General features: G+C 42.0%; 1 protein-coding gene across 6 annotated transcripts in view; it reads right to left on the bottom strand.

Moving 5' to 3' along the window:
* Positions 1 to 24,678, bottom strand: part of SIPA1L1 (signal induced proliferation associated 1 like 1) — a 289,676-nt gene that overhangs the window by 90,367 nt on the left and 174,631 nt on the right. For all 6 annotated transcript variants that reach the window (XM_088471233.1, XM_088471227.1, XM_088471231.1 and 3 more), the window contains 2 exons: positions 23,816 to 23,946; positions 11,088 to 11,276 (listed from right to left, as the gene is read on the bottom strand). In XM_088471233.1, coding sequence (XP_088327359.1) covers positions 11,088 to 11,276; positions 23,816 to 23,946 — 320 coding nt within the window. The remainder of the gene's footprint in view (positions 1 to 11,087; positions 11,277 to 23,815; positions 23,947 to 24,678) is intronic.

Here is a 24,678-nt window from a genome sequence, read left to right as displayed (position 1 = left end):
CTGTACAGCAGACGAAAGGGGACGATACAGAGTTAAGTGGAAGTCTTGGGTAGTTATCGTGTGCAAGGAGAAACGTATGTAATTACCCCTATGCAGAGTGGAACGCATCTATGAGGCCCCCATCTATACCGTATGTTTTGCTTCATAGCCGTCCTCAATCACTGCACACTTGCACCACCACTGTCCATGGTGCATCACACCTGCATAGCTCGCAATCTAGGGCTATGTGCCGCAGAACAATACCACACTATTCGATTGCGCACACATTTGCCTGCTAGGGTAATTCAACACTGAAAGTTTTTCCTGCAGTGGTCTATGGAGTGCAAGGAAAATAGTTTTTTTTATTAACCGTTATTTAGGAAATAGGGGGAGGTTAGGTGTAGGCACCAGGGAAGGAGGGTCAGGACTTTTGTTCGGAGTGATTATCTTTAGGCATCAGCATTGTAACCTCATCAGAATGCCGGCGTCGAGATTCTGACCACCAAGATCCCGAGTGCTGGCATCCAGTACCCAACCCGTTATTATATAGAGAATACATATTACGCAGCACTTTAGAGACAATATTTGGCCATTCACATCAGTCCCTGACCCTAGTGGAGCTTACAATCTATATTCCCTACCATATGCACACACTAGTGTTCATTTTTACCGAGAGCCAATTAACCTACTAGTATATTTTTGTGGTGTTGGAGGAAAGCGAAGCACCCCGAGGAAATGCAAGCAAGCAGGGGAAAAATATACAAATTCCACACAGTTAAGGCACCGGTGAAAATTCGAGTCCAAGATCTCGGTGCTGTAAAGCAGTAGTGCTGACCATAACAGAACCTGTGCTGCCCAATACTTGCGGTATTCCTTGTTGCGATGTGCTATTCCAGAACAGCGCATTGCGGCCATCCCCTTTAAATAAATCGCCCCTATGTGTTTCAAAGATAAAGAGGTGACCGTGAATGGAGGGAACAAGGTGAATCCAGGTGAACACGTGAGGCCCAAGGATTCCAGATTTACCAATTTATGGTTTCAGAATGAATAGGATTTATGATTGTTTAAATGCATTCAGATGCTTTTAGCCTTATAAAAGATACTTATTATGCAGGTTTTTCCTATTTCCCAGCTTGGTGGCCAAGCTGAACCCAGTCATCCATTTATAATCTTTCTTTTACAATAAAAGAAAAAAAAAAATAATAATTTTTAATCCTCCAGTACAAGGTGGTCTTGGCTCTATGTACTCAAGTATTAGTCTTCATCAGAATCAACAGACGGAGCTAGTCACGATTGAGGCCTGAAGCAATTTGTTGAGTTCTCACTTTGTATTTGTCATGCAGTTACCCAGGACACGCACAGCATGGTCATAACGCAATTTTAACTGGGGTCTCTAAAACGTCTCAGTGGGTGAGTGCCCTTAACTACTGTACCAAGCACCACACACACAATTAGAATTGCAGATCCCTGGTCAGCAAACAAAATTTCTCATGTCATTTTATGCCTTTATGGTGACAAGTCCTTGAAGTACTAGTAATTTTATTAGCATGGGTCCTTCTTTTCAAAAACACATATAAACACAGACATTTTGGCCAGCTATATTACCGTTCATTCACTCCCATCTGGTTTTCTCATAAAGCCACTAGTCACGGAAGGGAAAAGGTATATACCAAGAATGGCATTTTATTATGGTGGCCAAGTACTGCCCCTCTCCACCAATGAATTAGGATTAATTTGATTTCCATAAACTGACAGAGGAATATTTGCAAAATGTATTAAAACTTTGGTTCTATAGCCAGAACACTAGTTTAAATTTTGCCTGTAAATTGTGTTCTCCCTTTTGCATACTGTATGCCTCAGTGTTATTTTGGTGAGCTTTTCAGCAACTGTACAAAGTTTTAGAATTTAACAACTATTCAGGACTTTCTAAAAAGGCACACACAGATTACATTCAATGTATGCAAAGAAGCAGACTTAAATATTGCAGCTGCATATGACTGACTATAACACAGGAGTTCAAAAGGTTTTTTTTTTCAACTTTTTTGGGGTTTATTTATTGTGAGCAAAGAAGCCATTTAGTTTACCCTGACTTCTAAATTCAAACTTGTTAGCTTCTCCAAAACACTTGAGAAATGTCAAGATAAAGAAAAGACCAAAAAAAAAACATGCAGGGCGAGCAGACTCAGGAAGGCAGAGTAACAGGCGGATGAGGGATTGAGAGTTCATTTTTTTTTAGCATAAAATGTTTACACGTACTAAACTTTATTTACATCTCTACTCAACATTACGGAGTCTGGCGCCAGGTTTCCCTGACATGCAGGAAAAATGTTACCGAGCTAAATTCAGCACTTGAAGGAGATAGGAGACACACAAAAGAGCTGATTTTGGGGCATGCTACCTATTTACAATGAACACATATATATTATAATAGACATTTCCAATGTCCAGGAATGTGAGATAGGAAGAACGGAATGGGTCAGCAAAGGAAACCACAGGCTATTTTATTTGTATTTGCCAAGATTTATAAGGAAATAGTAGCTAAGACAGAGTTGCTTCAGTACTTCGCCATCACATGGGAACAAGCAGTTATCTACTGTATGTTCTGAGAAACGGGGTTATACCTTAGTGGTTTGATTTAAAGCAATAAAATGCAGATATTCTACGCAGCATTATTATGAATAAATTGTTCATGTGTCAATACTTATAATGAATCATGGAAGAGACTAATAAAGTATGAAAAGCAAAATTATGTGTGTACTCGTAGTATAATATATCCACTTCCAAAAAAAACTCCAGATCCTGAAAGTGAAATAAGACTAATTGCTTTAATGAGTAAACAACACACTCAAGTTAACCGATAAATATAAAAGTAAATTACTACTTAGCCAATAACGTGTGGTAAACCACCGCTGACTCACTGCTTTGGAGGAAGTATGTGAAGAAAACAGCTGTTTATATAATGGCTCAATATGTTAAAGGAAAACGCCACTATATTTAATTTATATCCCAAATTAGTAATAGGATGCTTTGCAAATAATAATCTATTTTTGTGCGGTCTTATGCAACAAATAAATTTAGGACTTGTTCGTATCCAACTTCTATTAAAGCGTTTTTCAACCAATACCACAAAAATCGCTATAGCGCTGGTGCTAAAATCAGGAGAACACACAATAAAATAGAATAAGTAACTGAACCAAATATATAAACATACAAAATACAAAATGCTCCCGGGAGTATCACCGCCCAAAACAACGGACGTTGTACAAATTTTATGCTGTGAGAAGACGTTTCCCCCAGCAGCTTTAGGTGTCCAAACGGAGCAACAAATTAATAGCTCCGTTGTGTGCAAAATCCTATAGATGCCCAGCGGGGTGAGTCCAAAACAGGTCCTGTGCTACTCTGCTATCAACTGGCATCCTTTTTTGCCAGAAATGCATCTAAGTCGCAATGCCAATCGACTAGGACGCACAAGCAGACTGTGCTGTTTAATTTGAAATGCAACCCTTGTATATCTGTGTGCACCTGAGTCTGTATATGAAGCACAACGGAAATTGAAATTAAAAAATCTGTGGCATCTACATTGAAGCACTTTGTATACAAATTCAGAGACTCAGCCGCACACAGATATACAAGTGTTGCATATCAAATTAATTAGCACAGTCTGCTGTTGAGTTCTAATCGCAGCGCATTGCGACATTTTCGTCAAAATAAGATGTAAAAAAAGACACCCGGCGCTAGCAGTCTCTCAAAGGGACGTGGCACGACGAGGGGAGCTTTTTAGGGCGACTGCAGCAAAGATGTGTAAGGATACAGTACATCAGTAGTTTCCCGGCATATCATTATTGCATATCTATTGAAGTATATTGCATTCCTCTGTCTCTTTGGGACTACACATTATATAGCTGCCTCTGAATGATACTTTTATTTGTATTATGCACCTGGAGGATAGACTGTTACCATTTTATTGATAAAATTTATTGCTCCTTGACGTTTTTATTTTAGTTAGCATTATGAATCTTTTAGAACTACTAATTTTATATTCGATATGCTGGTCCAATGTAAAATATGTAATTGACAATATAATTACTATTTATACTGCTAGGAGCATTTTGTATTTTTATTGTATATTTATATATTTGAATAAATTACTTATTTTATTGTGTGTTTTCCCGATTTTGGCAACAGCTCCATAGATATTTTTGCAGTATTTGTTTTATTTTAGAGAGTATTGGCATTACCCTCTTGCTATTGGCGGCAGGTAACCTCATTCAGGTCAACTCTATGTTAGTGATCTGGGGCACCTTGTTTTTCTTTTGATTTTTTTTCAGCCAATGCCTGAAAAGTGTGCTAGAGACTGCATTAGTAAAGGTACAAAGAGCATATGACCCAATATCTCAGCATATTTATTACCAGTTATATATACAGCGCCATCATATTACATGCGGGAAGGTCTATTTATGCAGAAGACATGGGATAAGGCAATACAAATCAGGTGTTTTATGCCAGGCACACCACATTATACATTTTGGGCCGGATTTTGACTTGGACACACGTCTGTGATTGGAACGCAAATAGCGAGTTTGTTTACAGCGCATGCACAGATGCAAATGTGGATGTTTTTGTGCATCTCTGTCCTGTTCTAAGTTGGACACAAGTTGGTTGGATCAGTCTTTCTGATTGGTTGGATCGCACTTTCTGACCCAAAATTGGGCATTTTGGGTCAGAAAGTGTGCAGTAACAATGTGAGAGCACAGAACCGCCCTGACTTCTGGGAGTGTCGAGGGTGTGCATCAAAAGCTCTGTGCAGTTCTGAGTGGTGCCTACAGGATCAGGAAGCCTGTTTGGCAGATCTCTTGCACCCAGCATGGTGGTGGTGCACGTGCCAATACTAATGATGATGGTTGTAGCAGCTGGCATAAAAATCAATGGGTGCACGACTTCCCGCTTGCAAACGCACAAATACCCACATTAGTCCTACACAATAGGTCATTAGCATAAGGTAGAAAACCTGATTTACGCGACAATCGGCTACTACAGCAACTTTATGAATGGTGTGCGACTCAGAATCTGCCCATTTATGTATAATAAGTAACATAGACACACACTCATATGTATAATAAAGTGTATAATTAAGGACTTAAGCTAAAGAAAGACAAAGTACATTTACACAGACTATTGAGGGTTAAAGTAAATATATTTTTTTAATGACGATCAGCAATTTGCTCCCAAGCGCCGGAAAATGGACAAAAACTGTTGTTTGAACAAATTGTTTAGATCAAACATTTAACAAACTTGTCTGAACGACCATTTTCATCTGTTTTCTGGCATTTAGGAGCAAATTGCTGATCATCAATTACTCCCATACGTTACCAGATTTTCATTCCAACCAGCCAAGTAGTTGGATGGTTGGACAGAAAATCTTTACGTGTGTATGCAGCTTTACATTACAGTAAAAGGAGATTTTGTATAAATATAATAAGAAAGGGACTATTACAAAATCTGAATATACATTTTTATATAATGAGAATCCTATTATCCCAACTAGCTATGTCCTACCAAAAATTCACAAAAATCCGGAAAAACCTCCTGGTAGGCCTATTATTCCCAGGGTTGATTCCCTCACATCCCCACTATCACAATTTATAGACTTTTCTCCAGCCTTTAGTTTTAAATATCCCCTCACATTTGAAGGACACGAGAGATGTTCTAAATCTTTTAGAAGAGATTTTATGGGAAGACTATCTGTACTTAGTGACAGCGGACCTTAGTTCCCTGTACACAATTATTGAACATCAAGGAATTGATGCTGTACATTGGGTTTTGAATAATAGTACCCTTCAGAGTGGTTTACAAAATTTTATTATAGAAGGTATACGTTTTATCCTTCTTAACAATTATTTATTTTTAAAGATGAATTTGTTATCCAAAAACGGGGTACTACCATGGGAACTAGGTTCGCTCCGGGAAATGCAAATATTAAAATGGGATTATGGGAGGATGAACAAGTTTGGAATAATAACCCATACCGAGTGAACCTAGTGACATGGCAGAGATATATTTATGATACTTTATTTATTTTCAGGGGTGATTCTAAAGTTTTAAATGAATTTTGCACATTTCTCAACTCAAATGATCGTAATATTAACCTCAGCATTAATATAAGTAAGACCAGTGTAGATTTCCTGGACCTAGCAATTTATATTGAAAGGAATAAAGTTAAAACCAGGAATTTTATTAAACTGACTGACTCAAGAACTTACATTAATAGAAACAGTAGCCATCATAAAAACTGGCTTGAGTTTATTCCTACTGGCCAATTTAAAAGGGTTAAACGTAATTGTTCCGATCATAATGTGTTTTTAAGACAAGCAGATGAGACAAGAGATTGTTTCACCTCATGTGGATATGATTTAAAAGAGGTGAACAACTCTCTAGAGATGGTTACGAAATTGGATAGAATGGATTTGATTAAAGATTCTGTTAAAGTTTGCCCAAATAATGGAGACAATTTCAAGTGGGCATTTATTACCGATTTTACTTCTCAACACCATCTGGTCAAAAAGATTTTAAAGAAACACTGGAATTTGTTAAAAAGAGCCCCAATCATTGGTAGCGATTTACATGATGCTCCAGTGTGTATTTTTAGAAAAGCCCCAAATTTAAAGTCAAAATTGGCAAATAGTTATGCCCCAACCCCAAAAACCATTGTGAATTTAACTACAGGCTTCCACAGTTGTGGAATATGCATGGGTTGCAAAAATATTTCCACTAATTTTGGAAAGAAAAAAAGATGACGTTACAATCAATGAAAAAATATGTGCCATTAAAGAATTTATTACCTGTCACTCGCAAAATATTATATATGGGATACAGTGCTCATGCAAGAAATTTTATTTCGGCAGAACTAGCCGACCATTAAAAGTCAGAATAAGCGAGCACTTACGCAATATTCATCGAGGGCTTGAAACGCATGCACTGTCACAGCACTTTAAAAATGCACATGACTGACTCAAAGTGTAAGTTATAACTACAGAGTTATTTCCTTTTCATTTACTTTCATTCGCATATATATTGTGCGTCATTTATTTCATATGTTTTTTGTAGTGGTAAAAGCATTGGAGTACTTCATTCTCAAATTAAAGAATCCTTAATTCCAGCATGATATCTGAAAGTTCTTTCAGTGAACCTAGATGCTTGTAGGATTGCTAAGATATATTATATATACACATACATACACCCCCCCCCCCCCCAAACACACTGTATAGAACAGACTGCACTCAACGTCCAACAAAGGGTGCTCCATTAAAGACATGAATAAAGAAATCCAAGTGATGGGCACTCACCGCATAGATATGAAGAATAAAAGTATTTATTTACCTTTTAATCATATCGACGTTTCGGTCGCTCAGGACCTTTGTCAAAAATTAAATAATTAGAGACATAGCAACAACCACCACAAAAGCATGGTGGTTGTTGCTATGTCTCTAATTATTTGGTCTTGACAAAGGCCCTGACTAAAAATTAGTGTGTGTGTGTGTGTGTGTGTGTGTGTGTGTGTGTGTGTGTGTGTGTGTGTGTGTGTGTGTGTGTGTGTGTGTGTGTGTGTGTGTGTGTGTGTGTGTGTGTGTGTGTGTGTGTGTGTGTCAGAGAATATGGATTATAAGTTCCACTGTGGCAGGGACTGCTGTGATTGGTCAAATATTAATTGTAATGGGTTGCGGAAAATGTATGAGCTATATACATAGCTAATAATAAATTTCCCCTTTTCATTTCATTGACACAGATCCGGATTTCATAAGAGTTTAAAAGGGACTTTGAACCACTAGATTTACTGACTGCACAAAGAGTTGCTGGAATGTGCTATCTATCTACCCCACACATTTAAAAACACAAACCTACTTTGTCCAATTTAATCTTCATATTTAGGTGATCGAGAAACTCCCCACCTAGGTAAGAAACAAAACCATCCGTAGCTCAATTTGGAGTTTAGCAACGTAACACTTAGACCTCAATCATATGAAGCAAAATGAAAGCATACTAAATGATCTGATTTTTCCACCTAAATAAATGATATATTACTTGTGGTTATCGCAAAGTAAATGCATTACCGAAGCCTGTGCTCTTTACACAGAATTTAGGACAGCAATTAAGAGGGTTAGCTTAATATTTTACATTGCAAACTCTTAAAGGTGATATACACATTCTTAGTAGAATGCTAAGCTATTTTCAATTAAGGATATTGTGGCTTTATATAGATATGGTATTATAAGACTAGATCCTATGTTTTGTATTCTCTTCTTCTTTAAACAAAGAATGCATTTAGGTATTGAATGAAGTGAATGGACTTTACGATCGGTGGGATAGAGATACAGGTGCCCAGGAAACAGAGTAGACCTGACTCGAGTTACATTACCACCCTGGGACAGAAAGTCCACAAAAGACAATAAAGAATTTGAAACTATATAAACAGATCATGCAAGAAAAAGTAATATGTAATTCTGAGGAATTCATTATCATTATTATTCAGAAGTATATCTATGGATTGTTTAGTTTGCCAATTACATACTTGGCTAAACAAATTCCAAGGCCAAACCCTTGTGAAAGAAGTTACACTTATTAAATTGTTATGTGTGGGTCATTATCTTTAGTAACACTAGCATCAAAAACCATTGGATAAGGCAAGTTCGGGCAAGCTGTGGCTCACAAACTACAGATCTCAGCATGCCCGGCCACTTACAGCTCAACTCCTACTGGACAATTACAGTCTTCTTGCTGGTGTGTGCCATGCTCCTTTGGGCTGCTTTCATAATGACCTAGCTGCCCACTTGGCTCCAGTGCCCAGTGGTCCAAGTTTTTAACAAAATCCCATCAGCATAACATAAGTGTATTAAGCTAATAATAATAATAATACAAAAAAAAAAAAACATATTGGTAGGCCCATTCAAGATATAAAAAAAGCCTAGTATGAGGGATTGTTGAAAACCAAACAAACAACAAATACACTATTTTAGAAATGGATCAATGATATGGTGACTGACTACTTACACATTTAGAATTTTTTAAAAAAAATTTTTCAAACTGCGACAGATCGCTCGCCCAGCATAGACAGCCCAGTTGAATGAGTGACAGAAGAGGCCATTTGTGGGTGGTAACAGGGGCGGGCCACTATAAATGGGGGGAGTGGAGGTACAAACGCAGACGTGCCTGAGTGTTTCAATGCAATTTCTTAAGTGTGCATAATTAACAGACAGCGTCATTGTATACGTCACCTGGTTGTATTTCACACTGAAGTGATCGCAGTGCTTGCTGCCAGGTATAGACAACCTCGAGCGCTGCAAGCACATCCAATGGTGCTCGATGTACCAATGTTTACATGCTCTTCCAGGAGATGACGTGCGCAAGTGGGCATCTTATGAATGGCTGGTGGGCGTCTGCATACACAAAGTGATCGCCCGCCAAGACACAGTGGGCGTGCTAATGCCTTGCCGTGCAATCGCCTGCCTTGCTGGGCATGCACTGGATTTGCATACGCTGGGAGCAAGCGATCGCATCTAGCAAGCAGGTCTGAATCAGGTCCATAGCTTGCAATGATCCGGTGAGGCAAAAAATATATCGAAACATTCATTAAACCTGAGTCTTCTATCACAGCATATATAGGAAATTATCACTGGACAATTCCATGTGTCACAACAATAGTCAGGTTGTGTGTATATCAATATAATACAAATTCTACACACAGTAGACAAAGCAAACAGCTTATATATTTCCTGCAGTACAAAAAGAATGCAATTTCAGGGAGCTGGACACTGCCGGCCCTGAAGCAGGAGCAGCTTGTTGATCGATCCCACAAAGGAGGGACATCATAACAGAACATGATACACGGTAATAACATTTGTCTGCTGAAACAGATGTTGAAAGCCTTATACAGTGCATGCTGGATCATCAGCTGGGTCCTTTAATGACAGAGTCTGGCTGCTTTCACTGTTTTGTCTGCACCTGGCTGCTTCAATTTCTACACTTACTCACTCCTCTATTATTGCCACGGCTGGGGTACTACTTTCTTCTCCAGTTTCTTCCTGGGGTGGGAAATTGTACTGTGTGGCATAACATGACTTTAGTAGTTCCTACTGAGTGGCATAATATGAATTTTGGCACTACTAAAATGGGAGCACTACTATGACATTTGCATTGGGGCAGGCATGGGCCTGTGCCAGAATCTCATGAACATTGAAGAGGCATGTGTGCATGTGGCGAGGTCAAGGGGCATTTAAGCGGCATGTGTGGTGGTCTATAAAAATAAGAGTTACGGTAGACTTACCTTTGTTAACTCTTATAATATGTAAATGCTGGGCATTACTGCATGGCATAATGGGGCAGATGTATGAAGCTCTGGAAAGTGATAAAGTGCAGAGTGATAAACGGCCAACCAATCAGCTCACAACTGTCATGTTACTAGCGGTGTTTGAAAAATGACAGGTGGGAGCGGATTGGTTGGTCGTTTATCACTCTGCACTTTATCACTTACCACAGCTTCATACATCTGCCCCAGTGTGTTAAGGCTGCTTCACTATGGCTTTTGTGTACATACAAGTCGTGTGTAGGATCATGGAGGCATTAAACATGCATTTAAGGGTCATGTGGGGAGGTCTGATGCTGTTGGCGGTATCAGATGGGCATTCTAAGGGTATGTGGGGATATGTGGTGGCATGTGGGGAGGTCTTTGGGACATATGGGGACATCTAAAGCATAAATTATGATGGGACCCAGAAATGGTCAGAAAGGACCCCATTTTTTTTAAATGGAGGGTCCCTGTAACCCACATATTTTGTCGCTCAGAGCGATCACTGCTGTTATATGTGTAAAGCATGATTGCTAAACTGTCTCATGTCGAATGTTATCACGACCAGTTGCTTGGGTCATGTTAGGGCTTTGTCACATCTTACAACAACCAATATCATGAGCAAAGGTCACCTATCTGGTGGGACACTTTTATCATGTACCTATGACACACATACTGAAGTGTTCAATGGTTTTTCATTGCAGGCACAACATTCATCCAATGGAATGAATGCACAAAATGACATCAGACCACATAGCGCAGTACATACCCCTTGTTCATCTAGTTTTATAAGCTGCTCCGTAACCTTTGGAGTGTTGAAGGCCAGTCGTAGGCACTGTACATTCAGCTCAGGGACAATGTGCTCAAGTACCTCCTTAAGTGGCAGACCTCTTGCTGTCCCATGCTTTGCCGTTGACGGAATAGCATCTTCAAGCACTGAGCCCCGTAACGTCATGAGCTAAGAATGCAAAATTAAATATAGGTCATATAACACCTTATAAGCTCACAGGCAGAAGTACTTACTACAAGGACATTTAATACTAATGCATAACCCATCATTTCTCCATTTTCAATATTTATATAGACTAATTAATCAACTCTGCATTAAACAGAGTGGAATCCTGTATTTTAATTTAAAGATGTATAAAACCTATACTGGATTAATAACTTGTATTAAGAACATTAAATATGTTTTAGATAAGGGTTTTTAGATAGTGTTTCCCATACTAAAGATAAGTCGGATATGGAGATATTAATAGGAGCAAGAGACAAAAGTTTTAGGTTATATTCAATTTGCAACACCTTTAAGTAAATTAAAAGCAATGATTTAAGGGATATTAAAGGCTTATTCCATAAAAATGTTATGTCAGTTTTTTCTTAATAAAATGAAATTAAATTCAAATAAAAAAAAGTAGGGGCCTTGTATTTAGTATCAAATAATAGTCCTACTGCCTTTAGAGTGTTAAAAATTGTTATCATTTCATGTTTTTAAATTCATAATTGATTTGGTTTTGCTTTGTTTCATGGAACGACCCTAAAGCAGGGGTCTTCAATCCATGGCCCGCGGGCCACCCGCTGTTGGGTGGCCCGTCGACCAGTGGGAGCTGTTCACCGCAGCAAGCCAACAGGCTCCATTTGCCAAACGCCCGCTGAGATTTTGTTACCAGCGGTCGCCCGACTCCCTACCTGCACTGCACTGCCAGCCGGAGGCTGGAGCTCACTCCTGAGCTCCGGCTTTCAGCTCTCGCAGTGTGTGCATTGACGTCTCTCCCATAGTTCAGACAGAAGAGCAGCCGGGCGGACCGTAGGCAGCAGACGCGGGAGTGGGGTTTAAGGTAAGTAGTAGTATTTTTTTTTTGCAAGCAGCTTCACTAGTGAGGGCACTACTACTAGGGGACATTGCTATTAGGGGCACTACTACTAGGGGGCAATTTCTATTAGGGGCACTACCACTAGGGGGCATTACTATTAGGGGCACTACTACTAGGGGGCATTTCTAATACGGACACTACTACTAGGGGGTATTTATATTAGGGGCACTACCACTCGGGGACATTACTATTAGGGGCACTACCACTAGGGGGCATTACTATTACGGGCACTACCACTAGGGGGCATTACTATTAGGGGCACTACCACTAGCGGACATTTTTATTAGGTGCACTACCACTAGGGGGCATTACTACTAGGGGCACTACCACTAAGGGGCATTTCTATTAGGGGCACTACCACTAGGGGGCATTTCTATTAGGGGGCATTACCACTAGGGGGCATTTCTATTAGGGGCACAACTACTAGGGGGCATTTCTATTAGGGGCACTACCACTAGGGGACATTTCTATTAAGTGCACTACCACTAGGGGGCATTACTACTAGGGGCAAAACCACTAAGGGGCATTTCTATTAGGGGCACTACCACTAAGGGGCATTTCTATTAGGAGCACTACCACCTAGGGGGCATTACTATTAGGGTCACTACCACTAGGGGGCATTACTATTAGGGGCATTGCCACTAGGGGGCATTACTATTAGGGGCACTACCACTCGGGGGCATTTCTATTAGGGGCACTACCACTAGGGGGCATTTCTATTAGGGGCACTACCACTAGGGGGCATTTCTATTAGGGGCACTACCACTAGGGGGCATTTCTATTAGGGGCACTACCACTAGGGGGCATTACTATTAGGGTCACTACCACTAGGGGGCATTACTATTAGGGACACTACCACTAGGGGCATTACTATTAGGGACACTACCACTAGGGGGCATTTCTATTAGGGGCACTACCACTAGGGGGCATTTCTAATAGGTGCACTACCACTAGGGGGCATTACTACTAGGGGTACTACCACTAGAGGGCATTACTACTAGGGGCACTACCAATAGGGGGCATTACTACTAGGGGCACTACCACTAGGGGGCACTACCACTAGGGGGCATTACTATTAGGGGCACTACCACTAGGGGGCATTTCTATTAGGGGCATTACTACTAGGATGCATTTCTATTAGGGGCACTACCACTAGGGGACTTTTCTATTAAGTGCACTACCACTAGGGGGCATTACTACTAGGGGCACAACCACTAAGGGGCATTTCTATTAGGAGCACTACCACCTAGGGGGCATTACTATTAGGGGCATTGCCACTAGGGGGCATTACTATTAGGGGCACTACCACTCGGGGGCATTTCTATTAGGGGCACTACCACTAGGGGGCATTTCTATTAGGGGCACTACCACTAGGGGGCATTTCTATTAGGGGCACTACCACTAGGGGGCATTTCTATTAGGGGCACTACCACTAGGGGGCATTTCTATTAGGGGCACTACCACTAGGGGGCATTTCTATTAGGGGCACTACCACTAGGGGGCATTTCTATTAGGGGCACTACCACTAGGGGGCATTACTATTAGGGTCACTACCACTAGGGGGCATTACTATTAGGGACACTACCACTAGGGGCATTACTATTAGGGACACTACCACTAGGGGGCATTTCTATTAGGGGCACTACCACTAGGGGGCATTTCTAATAGGTGCACTACCACTAGGGGGCATTACTACTAGGGGTACTACCACTAGAGGGCATTACTACTAGGGGCACTACCAATAGGGGGCATTACTACTAGGGGCACTACCACTAGGGGGCATTACTATTAGGGGCACTACCACTAGGGGGCATTTCTATTAGGGGCATTACTACTAGGATGCATTTCTATTAGGGGCACTACCACTAGGAGGCATTACTATTAGGGGCACTACTACTATGGGGCATTTCTAATAGGGGCACTAATACTAGGGGCATTACTATTGTGGGCACTACTACTAGGTGGCATTTCTATTAGGGACACTAGTATTGGGGGCATTACTACTGGGGGCACCACTAATGGGGGCATTGCATAAGGGGCACCACTTCTGGGGGCTCTACCACTACTGGGGACACTGCATAAGGGGCATTACCACTGTGGGCTCTACATAAGGGGCAGCACTACTAGGGGCACTGAATAAGGGGTACTACCACTAATAGTGGCACTACATAAGAGGCATTACCACTGTGGGCACTGCATAATGTTGGCAGAAGCTATTCCATCGTGGGCAACAGCTAGTATATAATATGAGCTTATTTCTCCTGCTAAAAAGCAAGGGAAAATGTCTTCATTACTATTATAAATTGACCCCGTTATCTCTGTATGGTTAGTTTACTTCTATTTTGTATTTAATAACCACTGGTAATATGCAGTACTAGTAAGAAAAACAGCACATTTCTAAGCTTTTCCTTTTCTAGCTTAGAGACCTGACACTCCACACAAAGTATGAGTTTAAGTTTAATAAATATTTGTCTTTTCTTTACAAAAAAAAAAAAATTTGTAATTAATTTTTAATTCTTCATAGAGTGCTACAGTGGAAGCGGCCATATTCTCTTTTAAACTACGAGACTACTTGTTTGTTCTCGCCTTCATCTGCAATGACTCACGTAGTACATAGACTGTTAAAGAACAGTACAAAGAACATGAAATGTTCATACATAGTGACAGATCTTTCATAAGCAATGCTATCTTTCATTACTGGAAGCAGCACTGTTGTGCAAGGACATATAGGGGACGATAAACCCAGCTTAAAATAAGCATTTATTTTGCTGTGGAAAACAAAATATATAAAGCTCTGAGATGATTCAGTTTAAAACCATTGCTTACTATGATCTGTGATATACACGTTATAAATGGCATGTTGCTATATTTGGCTGGGAAAACTTTTGGCAAGATATATATCCTATATTTTGTCTGACCTGAAACGTTTAAGTCCTTCTACTTAAGGGGGTCACCCTAGCAGGCAGACAGTCTGCCCTTGTGCTGTAAGCTTAAAGAATTTCCAGAATGCAAGGAAAACATTAGGAACATGCAACAAATCAGGAGAAATTGAATGGTCCAAATTACATTTTATTTTATATTACATTCCAGAAAGTACACAGCGTTACTAACATTACTTATATAGCACTAGCACATTCCATTATATTTTATAACTGACTTCCAAAGAATGATTCTGCAATTCAAATATCATTCTTTTATGTTTTATTAAATGGATTTATTAAGGAATTACTTCCAAAGAACACCAGAATATGCAGTAGTGCAACTACTGTCTTCTGTTATCACTAATTTTTCAGTGTAAAGAATCAGATAGCCTTTCACAAGGCAGTATGGGATACACATAATGAGTTCTGAGTGGACATATATATTGAAAATTGAACGTTCTGAATGCTACAGATGTGTCACTTTTGCTGCAAAAAGTTGGGGAAAATCGTTATTTTAAAATGTACAAATGTCGGGACTTCGGTCACAATCTCTGGGACACTGCCTAATTATTAATTATGCACTTACAAACTTTTAATTAGCATCATTTTGACAGTAGCGACACGTGATGTTCTGTAAAATACAGAATAATAGGTTAAATGGTGTGGGACAAGTAAATGGGGATGCTGTATTGGAAGGGAAAGGCGTTTCTAAGCTCGTAGGTGGGAGTTACAACTATTTTATTGACACATTTTTCGAATTGGTTAAAATGACACAAAACTCACCTTACAATCATTTTTATGCACAAAAAATTAATCAAGACTTTCATTTACTGAAAAATACTTTCGAATAATTATTTCACTACTATTAAAAAATGCAAAAATCAATCAACTGACACCTTTTCTGAGCCCCAACTATGCCCCTTTTACACCACAGCAAAAACCTGGGTTATTGCAGGGTTAACCCGGGTTACTGCTAGGTGTAAAAGGGGCAAGCGCTTGTAAGTTTGTAAATCTAGGTTAATGTATAATGGAGCTGTAAACTTAAATACTTATACCATTAAAAAATTCTAAGATACAATAACAATGAAATAATACATTTGATGATACTACTAATAAAACCAGACCTACAGTGTTGGTTGACAGATAGCATTCAATACATACACTGTGGCAACATGTTTATAGCCTTTTCTGTGAAAAATTGTTTGTAGGTTAAAATGTTCCCCGAAACTGGCAGGGGAGGCAGGTCCAAACAAGCAATGCATAGGTTCTCACCCTACCTTTCCCTAATGGTGGTGTAACGGTGATCTTCCTCTCATAGTGCGGTGGCCCTGTTCCTCAGATCACTTCTAAGGGGGGGGAAGGGGGGGAGGCGTTTACTGTGGCTGATTGAATTCGACCAAATGAATAGTTTATTACAATTTCAGTCTATTTCAGATAAAACATATTTCATACCTATAAATCAGGAAAAGGTAAGATAATGGGGACAGGGTAGGTTGTTTTACAATGTGGTATTGGCTACATGACTATGTGGATGTGAGCACTAGTCTGTTCCTTAGCCACCTCCCTTACGATCCCAATAATTACCAAGTACACCGGTAGAAGACACATGTGGCGCTATTCACTACTCTGCTATGCAGCAGTGAATAGAACCATATCATCCCACTGTCCCGCCATGGGACACACATTTCTGTGGGTGGGATTGAGCTCTCATATTAAAAATGACTTGCCTCAATCATGAACGATGTAGCAATATTAAACTTCTATGACAGTCTATCCAGAATGATTGGTGAAAATAAGTTTTGAACAGTAATTTATAAACGTTATAAACATAAAATTACAAAACTATAATTCACTACGAATTTCAACTTCCCTAACAACTAACGCATATATCTTTCTAATGGATGTCTGCAGACTTCTGTAGCTTCAGGGTCTGCTTTCTAAGACACTAATTTCTGTTAAATTTACAGTTCCAATTTCCTACAAGAATGTGCCCCGCAGCAGTATTCAGCACACCCCTTTTTGTCGCAACACAGAAGTAAATATTGACAAAAGGGAAAGTACTGTACAAGCTTTGAGCCGCTGGCTCCAGCTGCCAGGAACATACACAGGACTGTAAAACAGGACAACGCTCCATATGGAAGACAGTCCTGATAATGTGTCCTTTCAGCATCTTAATTATAACCCCAATAAAGGAGGAGTCAAAGGACAAATTATGTGGACAATAAAATTAGTGCAACTGTCTAAGTATACAAAATGTACATTGTAATAAAAAATAAATAAATAAAGAGCGAGCTATGATAGTTGGCTTTCTTTATTATTAAAGGGAAAGATTTATCACAAGCCAGAGGGCAAACTGTGATTATTTGTTCTGCATTAGTGAGAGCAGCTATAAACTTAATTTAACCAAGTTAATTTTGCAGAGTATTTTTCCAACAGAGGATTGTCTTTTCCTAGCATATTGGAATAAAATATAGACCTTTAAGACTTTAGATATACAGTATATAAGCAGTCTCTTGAGGAAGGCGTGTTAAGCTGGGTACACACTAGGACGACTGGTAAGCACATACACACTTAACAGTCATGCCTGGCGTCACAACTGTACGGGCGGACGGCTGACTGCCCGTACACACAGCACGATGTGCCGTTAGATCTGCAGATATATTGGCCATCGGTTATGCTGCACAGCTGACGCGTCGTTCACAGACATATCGCTGGTACACACCAGACAACGCACCCACTATATATCGGACAATGTGTACCCAGCATTACACACACCAAAAGGGCTGACGGCAGGATCTCATTATCATGTTTTATCAGATCTGAAAACTGTTCATTCTGGATCTGATAATAAATAAATAAATAATAAATAAAAGATACTTAACAGTTTCTTATATAGCGCACCATATTCCGTTGCGCTTTACAATTGGAAACATTGATAGAACAAAACAGGGTAATAACTGACAGACATAGAGGTACAACTATGGCTCTGTGCTTTGTTTAAATAAATGGATTGAGACGCTTTTTCTTTTACATATACATTGGTGTGCGGCCTTTGTAAGCCCTTATGGAGCTGCAGACACAATGTGCTATTAACGCTTTATGACCGATCACCCTCCCTTTATATTGTTGAAGTGTGTGTAGCAGCATATCTCACTCACACACTCTCACTAATATAATATATATACACACACACACGCATACCTACAGCCAAGTCAATTAGGCAGCACTCAGGAGACTCCAATCTTTAGGTGAATAAACCCATAAACAGGGTGTTTATGGGTTTATTCACCTAAAGATTGGAGTCTCCTGAGTGCCGCTTAATTGACTTGGCTGTTTGTACCATGGGGGTATGTTACCCTTAAGGAGGGCACCGGAGCAAAAATGTACCAGAGAGCACTGGAGTGTCGGAGCCTATTTCTGTACGTGTCTGTGTGTATATGTATATATTAGGGGTGAGTGGGTTCGGATTTCTGAAATCCGAACCCCCCCGATCCGAGGCCGATCCGAGTCAGGCTCGACTTTTCCCATCTGACTCGGATCTGAAATCGAGGCAAAACGTCATCATCCCGCCTTCCAGGTCTCGCGGGTTTTGGATCCTATATAAGGTATCCGCGTCGGCGCCATTTTCTCACTCGGCTGTGGACAGTGAAGAGGGAGGGTGGGAGTTAGGGCTGGCTGGGCTGTGTAGTGTAGTGTTGTAGTGTAGTGTAGTGTTGTGCTGCTGTTGTCCATAGGGGCTGTGTCCACTACTTCAAAGTCCATAGGGGCTGGCTGGACTGTGTTGTGCAGTCAGTTGTCCATAGGGGCTGTGTCCACTCTAAAGTCCTATGCATTGTCCCAAGTCCAAAAGGGGTGCTGTAGTGTTGTCCAGGGGGTGCTCTGTCCGTCAGGGGTGCTCCCCTCAAGTGCTAAAAAAAAAAAAAAATTTTCTGTGTTTGTGAATTGTGTGCACTGTGGCTGCACGTGCATCAACAAAGGAGCAGCGCCAAGCGTGCGCCTGTGTCCCATAAGTAAAAGGCCGGCTGGCTTGTCCGTTAAAGGGTGCTGTAACCCCCAAAGGGCACTCCAAACAAAATAATAAAATATATTTTTTCGTGTTTGTGAATTGTGTGCGCAGTAGCCGCACGTGCATCAACAAAGTAGTGCCAAGTGTGCGCCTGTGTCATAAGTAAAGGGACGGCTGGCTTGACCGTTAAAGGGTGCTGTAACCCCCAAAGTACACTCCAAAAGAAAATAAATTTTTTTTTCTGTGTTTGTGAATTGTTTGCACTGTGGCTGCACGTGCATCAACAAAGGAGCAGCGCCAAGCGTGCGCCTATGTCCCATAAGTAAAGGGCCGGCTGGCTCATTTCTTAAAGGGTGGTGTAACCCACAAAGTGCACTAGTCTCCAACAAAAATAAAAAATTATTTTCTATGTTTGTGTGCGCCTTAGCCGCACGTATATATCAACATAACATAAATGGAGGACCGAACTTTCTCCGATAAAAATAAAATAGGGAAAGATCAAGAACCACTTCCTCCTACTGCTGAAGCTGCTGCCACTAGTCATGACATAGACGATAACATGCCATCAACGTCGTCTGCCAAGGCCGATGCCCAATGTCATAGTAGAGGGCACATACAATCCCAAATGGCAAAGTTCAGGATAATGACCTTGAAAAAAACATTTAAATCATCTGAAGAGAAACGTAAACTTGCCAATATGCCATTTACGACACGGAGTGGCAAGGAATGGCTAAGGTCTTTCCCTATGTTCATGACTAGTGGTTCAGCTTCACATAACGATGGAAGCCCTCCTCCCACTAAAAAAATCAAAAGAGTTAAGCTGGCAAAAGCACAGCGAAGAACTGTGCGTTCTAAGAAGATATCACAAATCCCCAAGGAGAGTCCAAGTGTGGTGGTGGTTGCGATGCCTGACCTTCCCAGCACTGGACGGGAAGAGGTGGCTCTTTCCACCATTTGCACGCCCCCTGCAAGTGCTGAAAGGAGCACCCACAGTCCACTTGCTGATATGCAAATTGAAAATGTCACTGTTGAAGTACAACAGGATGAGGATACTGGTGTAGCTGGCGCTGAGGAGGAAATTGGCGAGGAGGATTCTGATGGTGATGTGGTTTGTTTAAATCAGGCTCCGGGGGAGACAGTTGTTTTTGCCCGTGGGATGAAAAAGCCCATCAAGCTCATGCCTGGGCAGAAGACCAAACATTCCACCTCTTTGGTCTGGCAATATATCTATCCAAATCTGGACAACAACTGTCTTGCCATATGTACCATATGTAAAGGTGAAATAAGTAGGGGTAGGGACGTTGACCACCTAGGAACATCCTCCCTTATACGGCACCTGCAGCGCGTTCATAAAAAGTTACTGTCAAGTTCAGAAACTTTGGCTAAGACCGTAAGCAGTCCAGGGACACCCAAATCCCATTGTCCTGTTGTATCCAAGCGCCTGCAAACCACACCGTCAACTCCCTCCTCGTCAATTTCCTCCTTAGTCAGGATCGGAAGAAGTCCTGCAGGCCATGTCACTGGCATGACTGACTCTCCTATCCGGGATTCGTCCGGAGGATCCTGCATTGCTACGCCTCCTGCTGCCGCTGCTGCTGTTCCTGCTGCTGGGAGTCGTTCATCATCCCAGAGAGGAAGTAGGAACACCACTACTTTTACTAAACAATTGACCCTCCAACAGTCCTTTAAGTACGACAGCAGTCATCCTGAAGCAAAACGTATAACTGAGGTCTTGACTGCTATGTTGGTGTTAGACGTGCGTCCGGTATCCGCCATTAGTGCAGTGGTATTTAGACAATTGATGGAGGTAGTGTGTCCCCGGTTCCTAATCCCATCTAGATTCCACTTCACTAGGCAGGCGATACCGAGACTGTACAGAAACGACAGAAAAAGTGTCCTCAGTGTCCTGAAAAATGCCGTTGTACCCAATGTCCACTTAACCACGGACATGTGGACAAGTGGAACAGGGCAGACCAAGGACTATATGACTGTGACAGCCCACTGGGTAGATGTATCACCTTACGCAGCAACAGCAGCAGCGTCACCAGTAGCAGCATCTCAGAAACGCCAGCTCGTTCCAAGGCAGGCTACGCTGTGTATCACCGGTTTCAGTAAGAGGCACACCGACGAGAACCTCTTAGAGAAACTGAGGGAAATCACCCCCCAGTGGCTTACCCCACTTAGACTCTCCTGGGGATTTGTGATATCTGACAACGCCACCAATATTGTGCGGGCATTCCATCTGGGCAAATTCCAGCACGTCCCATGTTTTGCTCACACAATAAACTTGGTGGTGCAGAATTTTCTGAAAAGTGACAGGGACGTGCAGGAGACGCTTTGGGTGGCCTGAAAAATTTCTGGCCATTGTCGCCATTCAGCGACTGCGTGCCGAAGACTGGAGCACCAGCAAACACTCTTGAACCTGCCCCGCCATCACCTGAAGCAAGAGGTTGTGACGCGGTGGAACTCAACCCTCTATATGCTTCAGAGGATGGAGGAGCAGCAAAAGACAATTCAAGCCTATACATCCACCTATGACATAGGCAAAGGAGGGGGTATGCACCTGACTCAAGCACAGTGGAGAATGATTTCCGTATTGTGCAAGGTTCTCCAGCCCTTCGAACTTGCCACACGTGAAGTCAGTTCAGACACTGCCAGCTTGAGCCAGGTCATTCCCCTCATCAGGCTTTTGCAGAAGCAGCTGGAGACAGTGAAGGAGGAGCTAATACAGAGCGATTCCGCTCGGCATGTGGGACTTGTGGATGAAGCCCTTCTTTCGCTTTGCCAGGATTCCAGGGTGGTCAAACTGTTGAAATCAGACCACTACATTTTGGCCACCGTGCTCGATCCTAGGTTTAAAGCCTATGTGGTGTCTCTCTTTCCGGCCGACACAAGCCTGCAGAGGTGCAAAGACCTGCTGGTGAAAACACTGTCAGCTGAAGCGGAACGTGACACGTCAACAGCTCCTTCTTTATTTTCTCCCGCAACTGGGGCTGCCAGGAAAAAACGTAGGTATCCTAAGCAACCCGCTGGCGGTGATGCAGGGCAGGCAGGACCAAGTTTGGACATCTGGTCCGGACTGAAGGACCTGGCAACAATTTCTGACATGTCTACTGTCACTGCATATGATACGGTCACCATTGACAGAATGGTGGAGGATTACATCGGTGACAGCATCTAAGTAGGCATGTCAGACAGTCCGTACCTGTACTGGCAGGAAAAAGAGGCAATTTGGAGGCCCCTGTACAAACTGGCTCTATTTTACCTGAGTTGCTCCCCCTCCAGTGTGTACTCTGAAAGAGTGTTTAGTGCAGCCGGGAACCTTGTCAGCGAAAGTCGTAGGAGGTTGCTTCCACAAAATGTGGAGAAGATGATGTTCATACAAATGAATTATCAACTCTTCCAGGGAGACCAGCCTCCAGAACGTACAGAGGGACCTGTGGTGGTGGATTCCAGCGGGGACAAGTTAATACTCTGTGAGGATGAGGATGTACACAACACTGAAGAGGGTGAGGAATCGGTGGATGAGGATGAGGACGACATCTTGCCTCCGTAGAGCCAGTTTGTGCAGGGACAGATTAATTGCCAGCTTGTTTTGTGGGGGCCCAAACGAACCAATCATTTCAGCCACAGTCGTGTGGCAGACCCTGGCGCTGAAATGATTGGTTTGTTAAAGTGTGCATGTCTTGTTTATACAACATAAGGGTGGGTGGGAGGGCCCAAGGACAATTCCATCTTGCACCTCTTTTTTTTCTTTGAATTATGTACTGTTTGGGGCCTAGTTTTTCAAACTGCCATCCTGTCTGCCACTGCAGTGTCACTCCTAGATGGGCCACGTGTCTGTGCCGCCCACTCGTGTCGCTTAGCATAGTCATCCATCTACCTCGGTGCAACCTTTTGGACATAAAAAGACTATTGTGAGGTGTTCAGAATAGACTGGAAATGAGTGGAAATTAAGGTTTTTGAGGTTAATAATAGCATAGGAGCAGAAAAATCAACACATTCTGTGATTTTAGCTGTTTTTTAAAAAAAAAAAAAAAATCCAGATCCAAATCACGAAAAGTGGCCGGTGCACACCCCTAGTATGTATATGTATGTATATATATGTATATATATATATATATATATATATATATATATATATATACACACACACACACACACACACACACGTGTGTACAGAGCTGTAAACAGACATTTACTGTACGTCACAGTAGAGCCCCTTATACACGATACACCACAGAGTAGAGCAGCTTATACATGTTACGCCAAAGTAGAGCCCCTTATACACATATACCATGGTAGAGCCCCTAAACCTCATTCTCATCATTCTTCCTCCTCCTCCCACCACCCCTCTTCCTGGAGCAGCTGCTTACCTTTGTTGCTGTGCCCAGCAGCTACCACAGAAAGGATCCTGACTGTGCCCAGCAGAAGTCCAGTCCCTGCAAACACTGCAGAAGACGGGGAGGGGGCGTAGCAAATGTGGTGGGCAGCTGCAGCGCTGCATTCTGTGATGTATATTAGCAGCAGTGCATCTGGCAGAGAAGGTGCCAGGCACACCGCTCTACTATTATACATTGCGGTGGCCAGCAGGCATATAAATTGCAAAAACAGGGAAAATGTTGTACCCATTTCATGAAATGCATGGCTCACAATCTAAGAATGAAACAAAACTAATGGATGACATTTGAATCTTTACCTCACTGGTTCTAAAGATCATTCGGTAGTTGTACTGAGGCCCATTTTCTTTTGCATCTTCCAGTTTTTCTCTGCGAATACTCACAGCTAAAGGACCCAGATTCTCGTCCGACCCAAAGTAATTCCAGTGCTCTGAAAACCAAAGAAAAATATTATAGGTAACATTAGCACTCTACATCAATCAGAAACTATATAAATGTTTAAAGTCTTATGAAAATGACATATTTTCCAAACAGGATGTCAGCGTGCACAAGTGAATGAATCTATTCCAGAGCCGGCCAAGACGAAGCTCCCGCATGTAGATCGCGACCAACTTGCTACAGCGACTGGGAACGCTGGTCTCTGAAGGGATCAGAGGCTAAAGAAGCCTCTGATCGCTTCAGAGACCAGCGTTCCCAGTGATGCAGGGCGTGGGTGATGTCAAGTCACCCGCGATATGGGGAGCTTGCTGGATCTAGTTAGATCCAGTCATCAGCAGTGGCTGCAGGAGTGAATGCAGGATCGCCGACAGTGTAAAGCAGTGCCCAGTGTGAAGACAGGTAAGTTATGCACAGGGGAGTGGGGCCTGTTCTACACTCGGAGGGGACACCAGTACTGGGGGCACAGCTTAAGGGGCACTACATAAGGGGGACTACTGGGGGCACTGTTTAAGTGGCTCTAATACAGGGTGCACTGCATAAGGGGCACAACTACAGGGGCATTGCATAAGGGGATCTAATACAGGGGGCACTGCATAATGGCCACAAATACAGGGGGCATTGCATAATGGGAACAAATACAGGGGGCATTGCATAATGGGAACAAATACAGGGGGCATTGCATAATGGGCACAAATACAGGGGGCATTGCATAAGGGGCGCTAAT

This window comes from Taudactylus pleione, unplaced genomic scaffold (assembly GCF_031769625.1).
Source record: "Taudactylus pleione unplaced genomic scaffold, aTauple2 ptg000113l, whole genome shotgun sequence".
Classification (NCBI taxonomy): domain Eukaryota; kingdom Metazoa; phylum Chordata; class Amphibia; order Anura; family Myobatrachidae; genus Taudactylus; species Taudactylus pleione.
Note: the sequence above shows the minus strand (reverse complement) of the source record. Positions and strands in the feature narration are given on the sequence as shown.